General features: G+C 36.3%; 2 protein-coding genes across 2 annotated transcripts; both read right to left on the bottom strand.

The window, feature by feature from the left end:
- Window positions 1-5,046: 5,046 nt before the first annotated feature.
- LOC144433090 (protein jagunal homolog 1-like) lies at window positions 5,047-7,623 on the bottom strand. The gene is made up of 2 exons (XM_078121400.1): window positions 7,448-7,623; window positions 5,047-5,512 (listed from the first exon to the last, which is right to left on the bottom strand). The coding sequence occupies exons 1-2, from the start codon at window positions 7,534-7,536 to the stop codon at window positions 5,047-5,049; spliced, it is 555 nt and encodes a 184-aa protein (XP_077977526.1). The 5' UTR covers window positions 7,537-7,623.
- Window positions 7,624-8,974: 1,351 nt separating this feature from the next.
- On the bottom strand, window positions 8,975-16,660 carry LOC144432523 (dynein light chain Tctex-type 1). Its single transcript, XM_078120748.1, has 3 exons — window positions 16,541-16,660; window positions 14,092-14,257; window positions 8,975-9,667 (listed from the first exon to the last, which is right to left on the bottom strand). Exons 1-3 carry the CDS (start codon window positions 16,565-16,567, stop codon window positions 9,519-9,521), a joined length of 342 nt encoding a protein of 113 aa, XP_077976874.1. The 5' UTR covers window positions 16,568-16,660; the 3' UTR covers window positions 8,975-9,518.
- Window positions 16,661-16,663: the final 3 nt, after the last annotated feature.

Below are 16,663 nucleotides of genomic sequence, written 5' to 3'. Positions count from 1 at the left end.
GCTATAAAATTCAAAAATGTGTTTACCCACAAGTGATTTAATACAGTTTAGGGAGTACGATATTAGGAGTTATTGTATCTAACAAAACATTTTTTTTAAATGTTAAAGTTGCAGCTAGTATTGATGTTATTTCATTCACTCTTATTACTAATACATTAGCTATCAATCATTTTACGCGTGATTGTGATGAAGGAAAAAGCTGCACACAATCTCAGATTTCACAGCATAAGAACGACCAGTTACGCACTTGTCAAATAAATCCTCTGTTTTTTTGTTTTTTTAAAAAAAAATTACCCCAAAATAAAAATAAAACAAACACTTTGAAATCAAGGTTACATTGACCTACGTTAGCTACGTGCAAGCAAAGGTTGCAGGGAATTCATCAGTCTCCGGAGGTCGCCAGTTCGATGAAGGTCCAATGCATGACGTCTAGATGTGTATCAACTTCAAGGCTGTCTGGGTAAAGAGATATACAGTTCACTGAAGTCCAAGTCTACATCCCCGAAATCTGGCGACGGAGGAGCATACATTCCCATCGCCATCTTAAGTCTGTTGCCTGCACGAGTGTGAAGCTACCATCATATTCATATTCATCTTCACTTTCAAAAGTTGACCTCTAGCTCAATGTGAATATGATGATAGCTTCACACGTTCATCATCAGATTCGAAGTCTTCCGAATGGGTACGAACACGCGTTCGGTAAATCACATATCCTTCATTGGCAGGTTGAAATCATGTGATTGTAATTACTTTTCACTTGATTTGCGTGGATTTGCATGCTTTCTTCTTATCTTTGCCAGAGTATCCAATTTGCACCATGAATTATTTTTGTCATGGACCATAATTTTTACAATCGATTGCATTGACCCTCCCCGATCAAGGGAACTACATACATTGTGATAAATTGTGGTCTTGACAACACTATTTTGTGTTAATTTCACCAGTAAGTGTTAAGTAGGGTTTCAAAGATAGCGACACTGCGGGAAATCAAAACACACCCAGCCAAGCCGTATTTTATTAAATTACTCATACAGGTTTTTTGTACACCCAAATATTGATATTTCATTTTCAAAGATATGGGAAAGGCATACTAAACATCCAAATTAGTTTTTTATATGACAACAATAATTCATGGTGCAAATTGGATACTCTGGCAAATCCACGCAAATCAAGTGAAAAGTAACTACAATCACATGATTTCAACCTGCCAATGAAGGATTTATGTGATTTGCCGAACGCTTGTTCGTACCCATTCGGAAGACTTCGAATCTGATGATGAACGTGTGAAGCTATCATCATATTCACATTGAGCTAGAGGTCAACTTTTGAAAGTGAATATGAATATGAATATGATGGTAGCTTCACACTCGTGTTGCCTGCTACATATCTGAAATGTTTGTATAGGTTGAAAGGTCACGAAACATTGTTTGGTGAGGAGACGACCCGAAGAATAGCGCCATCACTGTCGACAAGGAGTTATTCTGGTAGTGTGCAACACCAATACTAGCCTTTGTCAATTTCGAATCTAGCGGTGAAAGAGATTCAAAGTCCCTATTCAAAATCAATGGATTGTCTCTAGATGAACCAAGTTTTGAAAGTTGAAGCAGATCATTACACTTTGCAAAGATACTAACTAATATATTAAAGATGTATTCTTCCGAAGAATTGATGACAGATGTTCTAAAACCATTCAATGTACAAAATACCAAAAATCCATAAATGTATCGACTCACATAAGTTATCTAACTTTAACTTGTATATAATCATATTTTGTCATAAATAATTTTTTAAAAATTGCTGAACATACGAGACATCATCTCACTGTGTCTGGGATAGATAGGATCTGTGTTGGTTTAAATAATTGAATCAGTTCAACTACTCTTAAGTATGTCAGCCATTCTTTTTCTAACAAATATTGATAATATTTTAGCATAGCAAGTCCTTGTAAGAGATGAAATTATTCGTAGGATAACAAGACTTAGTATTTGCTGTTTTGTATGACTGATAAATACACTAAACACACAATAATAGATCGTCCAAAAAAAAAGCTTTATTTCAAAGAAAAAAATCCTTTGTTCATATCCATGTGTATCAAGTTGCAAACTCTACCCTGATGTTTTGTCAATACAAAATGCATTCAAAATGGCAGCTGATTGTAATAAGACACCCTGTTGTTGAAAGTACCAACCATAAATCTATGATATGGTATATTTTGACATCTGAAATATGAATTCATAGAGGTTTATTCCATTAATATAAGTGTCATTTCCATTTATGGGAACTGTAATTCAAAAAATAATAAACTGAAAAATAATGTACATTATTTCCCGGTAGCCCCATCTACACGTAGGTCGTCCTACCTGAGGCAGTCCCAAGTCCTACCTGAGGTAGGATAGATTTGTGTCTACACATAGGAACGTTGCATGTCTATATGTCTATATATGTCTTGCGTTTCCTCCTGACTCCATCCTAAGTCAGGACGGTTTCAGGACGCGTTTGCTTCTACACAGGCTTCGAACTATCCTGAATCCTACCTCAGGTAGGAATTTTAGTGTCGTGTAGATGGGGGCTAGTGACTATAGTTGCATTGGTGTCTACACATACTAGTGAAATTTGCAATATTGAAAAAAATATTGCAAAATCAGTGTGCTATCGGTTTATGTACACAATTCTAGTGAACACTAGGTAGTATATTTGTTTTTGTTGCAAATTTGTGAAATTTACAATTTGGGATAAACATATGTAATATAGTAACAGCATGTCATAATGTATGAGTGCCAGTGTGGGTACTTGGGGGTGTATTTACCATCATGCTTGTTATGATTTCTGCTTCACTTTCAATTGCTACACTACCAGAGAACTCCACAACCAGTTGTACCAAATACTCTGTATGCCATACTTGCAGGCACACATCAAGGGGTTCTGTTATATTGTCTGATTTGTTACATTACAGTGTCATCATACCAAGTACAACAACAGGAATACAGCAGCACTGGCCTGTACATTTTGTACATTCATGATTTTGAATTTTCTACCTTCAACGATACTAGAAAGTTGAATTACATGACTAAACATCCAAGACTTGTTTCAAAATTTGTTTCAACGGCCTTCAACAGAAGGTGTGATATATTGTATGTACAAACCTAATGTATTATGTTACACTGTGTAAGTTACGTAAGTTTATTATTTTACTGGATGTAGTCTACTTTTTTCTTTCAACAGTGTTACCTGTATATATTGTACACTGACTGTAGTGACTTGTAAGCCCATTGGGCTGGGTAATTCCTTGTTTAGACTTGTTTTGTTACTATTACAGTCAATTTCACGAATACCTTATAGTTTTTCTGTTTTGATACAACCACACAGAAACCAATAAGTAACTGGACATGCTACACTTTGAGATAGCAAGATTGGATGAGTACAGTTTACTGCTACATTTTGTCTAAGTGAAATCAATCAATCAATCAATCAAAATAATTCGTAGAGCGCCAAAATCCAGGCAAAGTTCTGTTCAGGGGCGCTGGATGGTTAATCCACACCGTAGGCTTTACAAAACAAATGTGTCTTCAGTTTTCTTTTGAAACAATCAATAGTTGGTGCAAGTTTAATGTCAGTTGGCAGTGAATTCCAGAACTTTGCAGCAGCATAAGCGAAAGAACGTCCACCGTAGTTGATTTGCTTGTAACTTGTTGTCGTAAGAAGGTTTTTGTCCTTTGAGCATAAGGAAATGAACTACACATGCCACCATACAGACATCAAATGAACACTGAAAAGGACATTTTACATTTTATTTTTCAAGGGTGTCTGATACTAAGAAAAACATTGGTGCCCAAATGTCTGCATGGCGTTGCAATACATTTAAATGGTTTAACTCAATTACACTAAATGTAGCAAAAATGTGATCTTGGTATTAAGGTTTGGCATATGCAATTTCTTATTGGTTTCTGCATGGTTGTATCAAACAGAAAAGCTTCATGGTATTGTGAAATTGACTATGTTGTATGATCACATGTCACTCTAATAAACATACATGTACTACTAGTACTACCACCAATACTATGGTATCATGATGTCTGTTATTTTTTACTTTCACTTACATGAATGTTTTACCTCATCATGTACATGTACTGCCATGCAGTTGACACCCAGGTTGAAACTTTTTAACCACCATTTTCCCAATTGTGGGTTCCCAAACATAATGGTTCTTTTGAAAGTGGCTACAAAGTGGGTAATAGAACCATGGCATACATTGAAAAGGAAAAAAGCATATTTCATACATAATTATTTTGTCTGATTTGGAAATTAATTTATCTGTGATATTACTTATAGAGAGAATCTGTAAAGTTGTAAACATCTGCAAATAACGGAGTACAAAAATGGCTACAAACAATATTTGTAACAAACATCCTGGAATTATTCAGTATGGTATCATGCCGTATATAACTGTTTGCACTAACAACAATCTTGAAGGACATATACTGTAATTGTTCTACAGTCGCATACTATATTATCATTTAGAGTTTATATTCCCTACATTCCAATATCTCGTTTTCCTCTCAAAATATGTGTAATCACTTGTATCTGGATCAAACTTTTGATCAGTGAAAAAACATAGCATTAGCAAACGAGCAATGTTTGAAATGTCTTTTAAAGTAAATTCTCTGTTGCTGTTACTTGACTCCACACCATTAGCCCTTTAAAACCGGACACTCTATATTTAGGGTGTAATTACTGGTACACTGTGTTACAGAAACAAAGTCATTAAAGCGTTAAATTGAAATGTTAGTTGGTTGGTCAGTTACAAAAAAAAATTGTCAAAACACAATGTATGTTTTTTTCCATTGCGTAATTTGATTTTTTGTCTCTTAAGTTATACTCAACATTTTTTTGATCGATTTACCTTGTCATAGCAAAATCCAGGGGTGGTGCGATCACAAGAAAAACATCAACAATAAATTACCACCACCCTATTACTTGTTTTAAAAATAGATTTCCACGAAAATATTTCATTGACACATTCTAATTTGATTCTGTGAGTCTTCTATACTATTCTCTTTTTTGGCCTTTTGATCGCCAAGCAGCCAGTAATTTATTAGTCATAAACAAACTAAAGCTGTACACAGTCATACAAATACCAAACACCATAAACATAATGCCTGATACGGGTAATCCAAATAACGTTTGTGACGTTTTCTTCGTATGGAAATACTGGTAAGCGTCAGGATAGTTGTGTATGGCTCCGCACATGATTCCTCCGATGCCGAACACAGCGATGCCGACACTGTATAACATCAGGTAGGTGGTTCTACTTCTTGGTAGTGACATGAGTCCAAGGATTGATGGTATGATGCTACATAGCCAAAACATTTCCCATGGTAGTAGTAAGACACTTTTATCAGATTTCTTGATTTTGATTAGTTTGAGCTGGATCAGTGCTGCCTTGGCAACTACTGTCAAACATAAGACAATGGTGATGTAGATAAAATACTTCATACGTGATTTATACTGGGCACTGTTGGATGAAGAAACAAATAAAAGAGCATGTGTGAACAATGTTATACAAGCCAAGTTGAATGTGTTCAAACACTGTATACAGGATTGACAACCTGGTTATTCTACAATGCAACAACACCCATGTATCTCTACATGTATGTAGTATGTCATTCATTCTGCAAAGCTTGAAATAAGAGTCAAACTGTTCAAAGTCAGCACATTTACATCTACCTCTACCAGTGTGCCTTTGAATAATAGCCACATTTTGTTGTTGTGAGTCAAAATGAAAAAAATGGCATTTCTTGTGAGTCTTACATAGTAAGAGATAAGGGAACGCCAAATTTTGGTGTCACACTAGAAAGTGTGTGTCAGTGGTGCTTCAAGTTGGCTTTGAGGGCACACTGACCTCTACATGTACCTGATTTTTACATAAATTTATGCTTTTGCATGTATAGTTATATCATTACTTGTTCTTCATTTACCCAGAAATACTTGTGACCTGCAGGTTTTGTTACTGTGAATTGAAAGACCAGTAATGATAAGGTCCTTCGATCCCTTGTAATTTACTGGCTGAATGAAAGAAAATATTGGGAAATAATATCTAAGCCATTGTTTACCCTGAACAAATGTAACAAAGGTGGAAGTTCATTTCTAATTTCTGGAAGCTGTCTTGACAAAAATGAAAATTATAGCTGAAATTTGTATGGTTAATTCAACATTCACTTGACCCATGATTTCAACATTCCCAGGCTCTCGCTGGCAAGTTGAATATATGTTATCAGGGGTGAACAAATCATTTTGTGAACTGGTGGTCCCCGGACCAGTATCTTTAATAAAAAATCCAGTGGTCCTGCTGAAAGAATGAGTGGTCCCAGGTCCCGCTAATGTGAAACATTAAATCTTGCCTGTGAATCTGTATATTCAGACGACTTTTTAACATAGTTATTAACAGCAAGGTACTGGTCCGATGGACAGTAACATTTGTGAGGTCCGCCCCCAAAAATGGCTAGTCCCGGACCCAGGACCAGTGGATTTGTTTACCCCTGGTTATTGATCATTGATCACTATTGTGAAACATTCCAGAGAGAACACAGAGGTTAAATGCATATTGCAGTGATTTTCCATATAATATTTGCACAATCGATAAGGGCCTATGACCAAAGTACAATGTACCACTTTATAGTGAGTCCTGAGTTATTAAAGGCTTGAAAGAAAAGCAGCTGAAAATAACCACATTGCAGTCTACAAATTTGTGTGATGACAATTTGAATAAACTATTGAAAATAACATACATGTACATGTACACGATACATTGCAGAAAAGATGTACATTTTGAAAGCTACATGTAACCAATTTAAATCATCCAAAACAAGGTAACAATAGTACTAAGCAATCTTTCAATATATTTACCAAGCAATCTTCTATTTTTGCATGTTTTCTTGGTTAAATCAAAAGTGCATTTCACAGCACTTCACACACATTAACATTATAAATTGTGATAATCTAGTAAAAAAACAAACAACAACAACAACAACAACAACAACAACAACAAAAGCAAGCTCCTATTTCCTAAACAACATACTTCTTACTCAACAGTGTAAGGAATGAGCAAATTATCGATACCGTGATATCATTTTAGAGCCCGTTTTTTTTAGGGAGATATTTTTAGACACGCTTCACTCGCCATATGGTCTGTGAAAAGTTTGATCGAATTACACAGTATCAACTATCGTGACGAATTTCCGTATGTACATTGTTATGAATAGGGACTTTCTTTATCAAAATGGAACGCCAGCCTGGTTTGAGCAGCGGAGAACGAAATTGCATGTTCAATAATACATGTTCATATACACATGAGAAATTGTATGTATGATTCCTTTTCCAGTTTAGACCATAGACCGTGTAGCTAGGGGTATGCTCAAGTCAAGGTGAATGAATGGCACATGTATGTTACCTTATTCTGTAATGTGATGCCACTCTTTCCCTGTGTTCGAAATCACTTCCATCTGTACCAGCTGCTCTTGGACCAGCTCTCGAAGACATCTTTGGTTGCCTGTTGGATCACTTCGACTAGTTTATCGATTATCAAATGCAAAGAAACAGCGACTCAACAATGAACGTACCGTTATGCGTTGTACGAAACACATGCCATGGTTGTGTAACCTTTGACCTCAAAGTTGCTACTCGTTTGTTTATAGTTACACAACTCCACTGTGTATCAAGCAGGGTTTTTAATCTCGTGCTTATCAATTCAACAAAGGGGTTATCAAAAAGTACAGAGTTTGGTGTGAAATAAAAGGATGGCATGTCCATGATGGCGGACACAATCCTACAATCTAATCCTGCTCCTTTTTGTTTCCAGCAAGAAAGACAAAGTAAGCCAGTCAGCATATCGTTGAGGGCGCTCATAAAGATATATTGAAACACTAATATGCATTATAGCAATTATTCCCACCCTACAAATAAACTAATCTAAACTTTCTAACAATTCCTTTTAACATTTCTAAAAAGGAAAAACAGATGAATGGACTTTTGATGTCTTACAGACTTATTGAAACATTTGATGATAGAAAATTTTGTGTGATTTGATAATGTAAATTTAATTTCGATTATATACAATATTATGTGAAATCATAAATGATATGATTTTTTAAAACCAATCTTTTGTTTCTATAAATTATATGAATTTGACGATTGTAATTAAATGGCCAACTGTATTTATTTTCCAGCAGAAGAAATGGTCATGATTTCATGATTTGCAACATTCCAGCAAAATGGCCTGTGCATGTGATGGCATAGGCATGATGTTCACTGATTTAATCTCGACAACGTTGTCTAAATACATCACACGCTTAGGAATTCCTCCAAGTGTTTAGTACTGAAACCTAAACTTTTTGTATTTAAGTGTGTGTTGAGGAGAGAACATAGTGAAGATCAACCCAGAGAAGGTTCTAGGCTAGCATATGTTAGGGTAGATGGTTATTAGACGTCTGTATGGTCAGATCTCAGATGGCATGATGTATGAATATTTGCAGTTCAATTCATTTCAAACTTCTTAAAAAGGCCGCTCATGGTGCGAAACTTGTTCAATCTGTTTTTGTACTGAATTACTACTGATAGTATGAAAGTGTTATGTGGAATGCTGGTGGTTATAATCCTCTCTCCCCCAACTTGTCCTCAGTTGTGGCCAAACAAATACCCCCTGGGGAGAAAGAGGATTGTGCCTGTAATGAGAGAAAACTGTTTGCATTGTGGGTAAAAATGATAAAAAGCATTGTGTTTTGTGAGTCACCACATAGATTGGGGGACATAAAATTTTGGTGTGTAACAAGAAATAGCTGTGTATAATGTCAGTGGTGCATCAAATTAGCTTAGAGGACTCACTAGTGATGCATATCAAACAAACAAACAACACATACAGATGTGGTACTGACAGAAATGAAATTTACAATAGTTTTAATAGTTTGAACAACAAAGTACAAAATACATTACACTTTGAATTGCTTGGGGCAAAAGAAATGAAAGTTGCTGATACTGCATAGGTTCATCAGTTTTTAATAAAAAGGAGCTACATTGTACGCGTACATCTAAAACATTAACAAAAAAAATTCAACATTTCTACATGGGAATCACGTACGACTGAAAATGTGTAAGTTAGATAAATATAACAAAGGAATACACACAATGATACAAGAAGAGAGGAAATGACTTTTTTCATGCCTCTATATCATAAGGACCTGCTAGCACTCTAAAATATAACGTTTTATACAAAAATTTTGGGGCCTTTCATTTTAAAAGCATTTGCATTTGGGAATGATAAATACAAGTTTTTTTTTTGTTTTTTTTTCAAACACAACAAACTTTTATACATAGACAATTCTCTTCTCCTGGTAATGAAACAATATCATGGCATGGAAGCTTTCAGTCTCTGATCCGAAAGTTAGGTAGGTTTGTTGTGGTTTTCAACAAACCAGCCCAGCTTTGAAATGAAGAAGTCCAACGGTTGCTCTTTTGCTAATGCTAGTCTAAATGGCGAGACCAAAAACACTGACTATGCAGTACATGGTCTTGTTTTCCCATCTAACTGTACAACTACCATCAGTAGTGTTGTCCCAGAAACACGAACTAGCTGTGTGGAGGCCTGCACCATTCTTCTGCATTATAACACATGTAACTGCAAAACAACAATATGAAACAAATTAAAATTTCTCCTTAATTGTCAAAAAAATTCTTGGAAGAGAATCCTAAATTTTCGCCAACATCTCTTCAGGCATGTACTACAGTGTGCTACTGTCTAAGAAAAGAATCCATATGAACATTTAATTCTTGCAACAATATGAAAATGTATTTCTGTATCTTACACGTTTTTAAAAAGTATTCTGTGAATACTGCACAAATACATGTGAAGCTCTGGTCTCACTTATACCAGACTCACTGCTGGCAGCTGGGACCATTTCGCTGGCCATCCCCAACCCTAGGGAAAATGTTTTGTACACAACATACAAACAACATAAAGCCAAGGTGGCCATTCTTTTGATCATTAACAGTCACTGAATGACTGAAGACTGACTCCTACCTTTCATTTTCATTTTCAACAACGCTATCTACATTTCCAAGAAATCATCTTATATAATTCATGAAAACTGTCCCTGAGAAGGTTCCATGGACATAGTTTGGCCACAGTAGTAGTTGGTTGCAGTAGTCTATGCATGCAGACATAGCCATCTTGTATTACAATTGCCGTATGAAAAATGTCGCTAGACTGGTCTGCATGGGCAGTCTGAAGGAGAGAGCCTCCAGCAGTAAATGTGAGCAGCAAGTCTAATAAAGCTAGGCAGGTAAAAGACCCCTTATCTCCTCCTTTAATAATGACACAAGGTGTACTATGAAGAGTATGCTACATTTACATACAAGTGTCACGTTGGTGAGCTACGTACATGTATGTCAATCTCTCTATTTATTTTGTCTGGTTAGATTGCTAAATATACGACTTAGACAAGGTGAAAATAGGCAATATAAACTTTATCTGCCTGGTAAGTACCCCACATGTTCCTGTGTGAAACAATACACCTTAGTGACTTATTGCTAATCTTACAGTTATGCATATTAAATGGCGCCGGTAAAGGGCGACATGGTTTCGCAGTCGCTCGTCATTTTGATAATTCTGTCAACTATTTGTGTGTCTTGTGTCTCAGCCCTCTACAAATATAACCGTGAGGAACTACTGTACATTGGTGAACAAGTTCGTGACTGGCAGACCAACCCTACTGTAGATTTGAACAGTTTGGAAGATATCCGTGTAGTCCATGGCGTAAGTAGTAATGGACCGTCTAACAACAATGCACGGCACAGTCGTATTCGTAAACGAGGGAAGCGTGGTGGAGTCCTCGTTCGGCTTCGTCGTCGAAGCCAACGCCCACCACTACCAAGTATCTGTTTAGCTAACGTTCGGTCTATACGGAACAAAATCGACGAACTTACATGTAATGTGGAAACAAGAAGGGATTTTAAAGATTGCTGTGTTTTCTGTTTTTCTGAAACATGGCTCGATTCCGGCATACCTGACTCAGCTGTGCAACCACCTGGATTTTCCATATTTAGATTAGACCGTTCTCCGAGCCGCACGAAAAAGGTGAAGGGTGGAGGTGTCTGTTTTATGGTCAACGACGCATGGTGTACGAATGTCAAAGTACTTTCACAATCGTGCTCTCCTGAACTTGAATCCATCACAATTAAATGTAGACCTTTCTACCTCCCAAGAGAATTTTCATCTGTTATTCTCACCGCGGTGTATATACCACCTGATGCAAATACAACTTCAGCAATCAACGAATTATCCGACATTGTCACCAAAAACGAAAATTCGAACGCTAATTCAGTTTCCATCATAGCCGGTGATTTTAATAAAGCTAATCTACGAAAGGATTTACCTAACTACTACCAACAAGTGACATGTGCTACGAGGGGTGAAAACATATTAGATCATTGTTACACCACTATGAAATATTCGTATCGGTCAATTGCCCGTGCCCCCCTCGGTAACTCCGATCACGTTATGGTTTACCTGATACCATCTTACAGACAACAACTAAAACGTGAAAAACCCGTCAAAAGATCTATCCGCGTATGGTCAGAGGATGCTATTGAAAACCTTCGTAACTGCTTCGAAATTACAGACTGGAGTGTGTTTCACGAAAACGCCACGGACATCGATGAATTAACAGAGTCGGTGATCAGTTACATCAAATTCTGTGAGGATATTTGCATCCCATCAAAATCTGTAACAAAATACTCTAATGACAAACCATGGTTTAATAAGAGCATCAGAAGTCAACTCAAGGTAAAAGAGGAAGCCTACCATTCAAATAATCCGGAGAGTTATAAGAGGGCAAAATATGAACTTCGAAAAGCTATCAAGAAAGCCAAGCGTAATTACCGCTGTAAACTTGAAGACAACCTTAGTGCGAATACCCCAAGAGAACTTTGGCAAGGTCTGAATAAGATCGTTAATTATAAAAGCAAATCTAAACGTATAGTTATGCAGAATCAAAATCTTCCCGATGAGCTAAATGTATTTTACAGTCGTTTTGACAAGCAGAATAATAGGCCTTATGTTAATGTAACTAGTACCGGTAATGACACTCAGGCTTTTACAATAACTGATACAGATGTAAGTCGTATATTTGCTAGGATGAATGTTAGTAAAGCAGCAGGTCCAGATGAAATAACTCCACGTCTGTTGCGAGCATGCTCTAGTCAACTCTCTACAGTCTTTGAAGGTATTTTTAATTTGTCACTTCGCCTTTGCAAAGTTCCGCATGTACTCAAAAAATCTATAATAGTACCAGTTCCGAAAAAACCTGCTGTAACTTGCCTTAACGACTACAGGCCAGTGGCTTTAACTTCTGTCATTATGAAGGTGTTAGAACGCTTGGTCCTACAATATCTCAAATCCATTCTTCCCCGATCACTTGACCCTTACCAGTTTGCCTACCGAGTTAATCGTTCTGTAGATGATGCTGTTTCCCTAACAATACATCATGTCCTTAACCATCTAGAAAATGCCAACACATATGCAAGAATTTTATTCATTGATTACAGTTCGGCCTTCAACACTATCATACCTACCAACCTCCACCAGAAACTGATATCACTCGGTATTAACAGCTCTTTATGTCACTGGGTTTTAGATTTTCTCTCAAACAGACCCCAAATTGTTAAGATCGGTTCATTTTCGTCCAAATCAATTACTCTTAGCACAGGTGCCCCACAAGGATGTGTTCTCTCCCCCATGTTGTATTCCCTTGTTACACATGATTGTACTCCAAGTGTCGATAGCTCCATGATCGTCAAATTTGCAGATGACACTACCGTCACTGGCTTTATAAAGAATAACAATGAGAGTGCATACCGAGAACAAGTAAGTCAGCTGGTTGGATGGTGTGGTGAAAATAACTTAGAATTGAATGTTGACAAGACCAAGGAAATTATTGTAGACTTTAGAAAACACAGTACGGAACACATTCCACTATCGGTTCACGGTAAACAGGTCGAGATTGTTGAAATGTTTAAGTTTCTTGGTACACTTATTTCAGATGATCTTAAGTGGGGAATGCATGTAGATAACGTCGTAAAGAAAGCCCGTCAGCGTCTTTTCTTTCTCCGTCGCCTAAAGAGTTTCGGTGTCAGCAAAACGATCATGGTCAAATTTTACCGTGCAGTAGTCGAAAGTATTCTCACATTCTCGTTCACTGTCTGGTATTGCAATATTACTAGTAGAGACCATGATAAGCTAAACAGTGTTGTTAAAACCGCGTCTTCAATTATTGGGGCAGACCTTCCTTCCCTTGAATCACTCTTTATCGATCGCACAATGAGGAAATCAAAATCAATAATCAAAGATGAATTTCACCCTGCAAACAATATGTTTGAATTACTGCCTTCTGGGTCACGGTATAGATCAATTAAATCACGTACAAATCGTTTCAGTAAAAGTTTCTACCCCACGGCCATACGCACACTAAACAGAGCATGATATACAGTTTTTAGCAGGTCTTTAGATCAGAACATTTTTTAGTCACTGCCTTTTTATTTGTGTCTGTCATTGTATTATATCCTAGTTTTGTATCTTCGTGTTTTGACTGCGAAACCACACCGACTTCCATTGTAAACTTTTTAAGTTTATATGTGGCAATAAAGTTATTATTATTATTATTAAATATCAAGCCCATGGCATGGGATAACATTAACAAGAAGTTTGGTGAAAAAGTGTGATATCAAATTTCTGGCTTATGTTATTTCTATGGGCTCCACAGGATAAAGTAAGATTCACGTTACATGTACATGTAGGTGTATGATAACACTGCAGGTTACAAGAGCATATTGAAGTATGTAGTAAAAGACATGTACATGTACACGTCATGTAGCTTACACAGAAGGATTGCTTGAAAGTGCTCCAACAACAATAACAACTACCACAACAACAACAACAACAACAACAACAACAAATATTTCAGTCTATTAATTAAACCATGATAACTTTTATCATTTGATTAGTATAGCTGAAAGACTTTTTTCACTTCCAGAGGTGTTACTTACCAATATATTTGAAAGGTTTTCCTAATTTTGTTAACTGATTCAGGCACTGTTCAACAACATTTGATGTCCATTGGTTAACTTTGTTGTGTTGGTAAGCATTTCCGCCGATAGCCCCCTCTACTGCTTCCTTGATGATATTACTGACTTCATCAACAACAAACGCAGTCTGAAAATGAACAGGAATAATATAAAGTCAATATCATATGATATACACAATTGTATCCTGTGTTACAAATTGTAACAGTGTAAACAAGGAAAGTGTAAACATTTCTTTCAGAGTGTTACAGCAATTCAAAGTGAGGTGCCTTCTAATGATAGCCAAATTTTGTTTGAGTCAAAACGAGAAAAACTGAGATTTCTTGTGAGTCAGCACATACATTAGTAAGTGATACATGAGGGGAACACCAAATTTTGATGCATCACCACAAACTGTGTGTGTCAGTGGCACTTCAAATTGGTTTAGAGGACGCACTGTGACACATGTATGCTACAATACAATGCACAATGTACATGTACAATACATTTTGTTGTTATACCGAGAGATTCAATGTTGTTTGTGCTTCATATTGCTGCTGTTTACAGCAAAGTAGAGCATGACTTACGGCAAATGTACATGTAAGTGACATATGTAAAAGTCAATATTTTTGAAACTTTGTGAAAACTGGATTTTATTGTGAACCACCATCACCACATACATGTAGAAAGGTGTAGCGGGACTTAGAATTTTTGTGTGCCTTGAAAAATTACTGTGCACCAATGATGTATCAGACTGTTTTTCCTGGGCACACTCGTTATTTTCCAACATAAGGTACATATGAATTGTAAACAACAATTATTTGTACATCTGTATAATTCTATAAAGTGTCCACATAGCTGGCATACATGTATGTATGTGCATTGTACATGTATAGTTCAACTTTCATTGTATGACGATACAATACCATATGTTTTGGACACAGACCCTGGAGACTTCAGTGTCTATGGTTTGATATTACATTTGTAACTACATGTATGTAGTAGCTGGACAAACTTCACTTCAAATACACATGTAGCTGCAATCCAACATGTAAATAAGTGTTGTTGACAACAAACTTCAAATTAGTTGCCAGTTACAATACAAGAGAGCAATGTCTGCAGCATCCATAATTTAGTTAATTTTGGGCAAGCCAATCAGAAAGTGCTCTGTGCATGTACAATGTACTATATATATATGCATCTAGATTTAAAAAAAAAAAAAAAACTTTCTCAGTTCAGCCTCTCTGGTACTTACAAAATCATGATAGTCTTTTTGTGAAACCTAATTTACAAGTACATGTACATGTATGTATTTGTGTAATTTAACAGTATCTAATTTGACTGCAAATATTTTCATAGCAACACCGAACTCTAGGCTTAGATAACTGTAGGTTAACTAAAACAGAGGCTACATATACACTGTAGAAACCCTAGAGGTACACATACATGTACATTGTAATTTGTATATCACTGGGTGACAATACATGCTGTCAAAACACACCAATTTCCCAGTTGGATAAAAAAATATGCAATAATTTAAAAAAAATTCTATATACATGTATTTCCAGACAGTGGTATAAAAGGTACTAGTAAAATGATTCCCTTCAAATACTAACGTTATTTTAAATATTCATGTCTTAGTGTTGTTGACAACCGTACATGCAACATGTAGTGTACAAATTATGTATACATGTAGATGCAATACCGTGCATACACACTGTGATGTATGTAGGTAATCTCAACCAAACATGCCTGTGAGAAATCAATTTTCACCCTTATAAAAATAAACAGTCAAGCATTAATCCAAATTCTAAAATCTATTATTAATGTGCATATTTATTTTAAACCCCCCCCCCCCACTCCCATAGCAGCACAGTTCAGTAGCACTACAACATGTACACAATACATGATGTAGTACAAACACAACAATGGGAATGGAGAATGTTTCCAATTATCAAATTCCAATTATCCTAGAAACACCCAAGGCCCCTAAGATTGAGGAATATGACGCCAGGATTGATGATAATTGTTCATTATGACTACAAATCAAGATGTAACATGATATAACACAGACTACGGTTGGCAATTGAAAATGGCAGACAACTGACTTCTGACTGTGGTAGTTGGGACAGGGCGTAACGATGACAATATATCGAACATATGATCTGCACACGAATTCACTATTTCGACAATACACAGCTTTACACGTTGCACTGTTAAGATGTGAGACTCGTAGAGTCGACACTATTTAAATGAGACAGTAATACAAAAGGAATATTGTATGAAATATTCCTTGTGAACTGTGACATTTCATGTTACAAACTGAAAACTCGATAGATGCGTCATAATAAATCCTCAGCATATAGTCGTTTTTATGAATTTGGCGAAATGAATGGAAAACCAATCTATGAGAAATTCGTTCAGCAAAGTTTACCTCTTCTCCAGATTGAAAATCATCCATATTTGGAACAGCTAGACAGGTTAATTTACCAAAACTTCGTCACCTCAACTACCTATGGACTGTTTTCAGATTTCAGGACGTTGGCAACAAGAGGCA

Source organism: Glandiceps talaboti, chromosome 3, assembly GCF_964340395.1.
Source record: "Glandiceps talaboti chromosome 3, keGlaTala1.1, whole genome shotgun sequence".
NCBI lineage: Eukaryota > Metazoa > Hemichordata > Enteropneusta > Spengelidae > Glandiceps > Glandiceps talaboti.
This window is presented reverse-complemented; position numbering and strand designations above follow the sequence as displayed.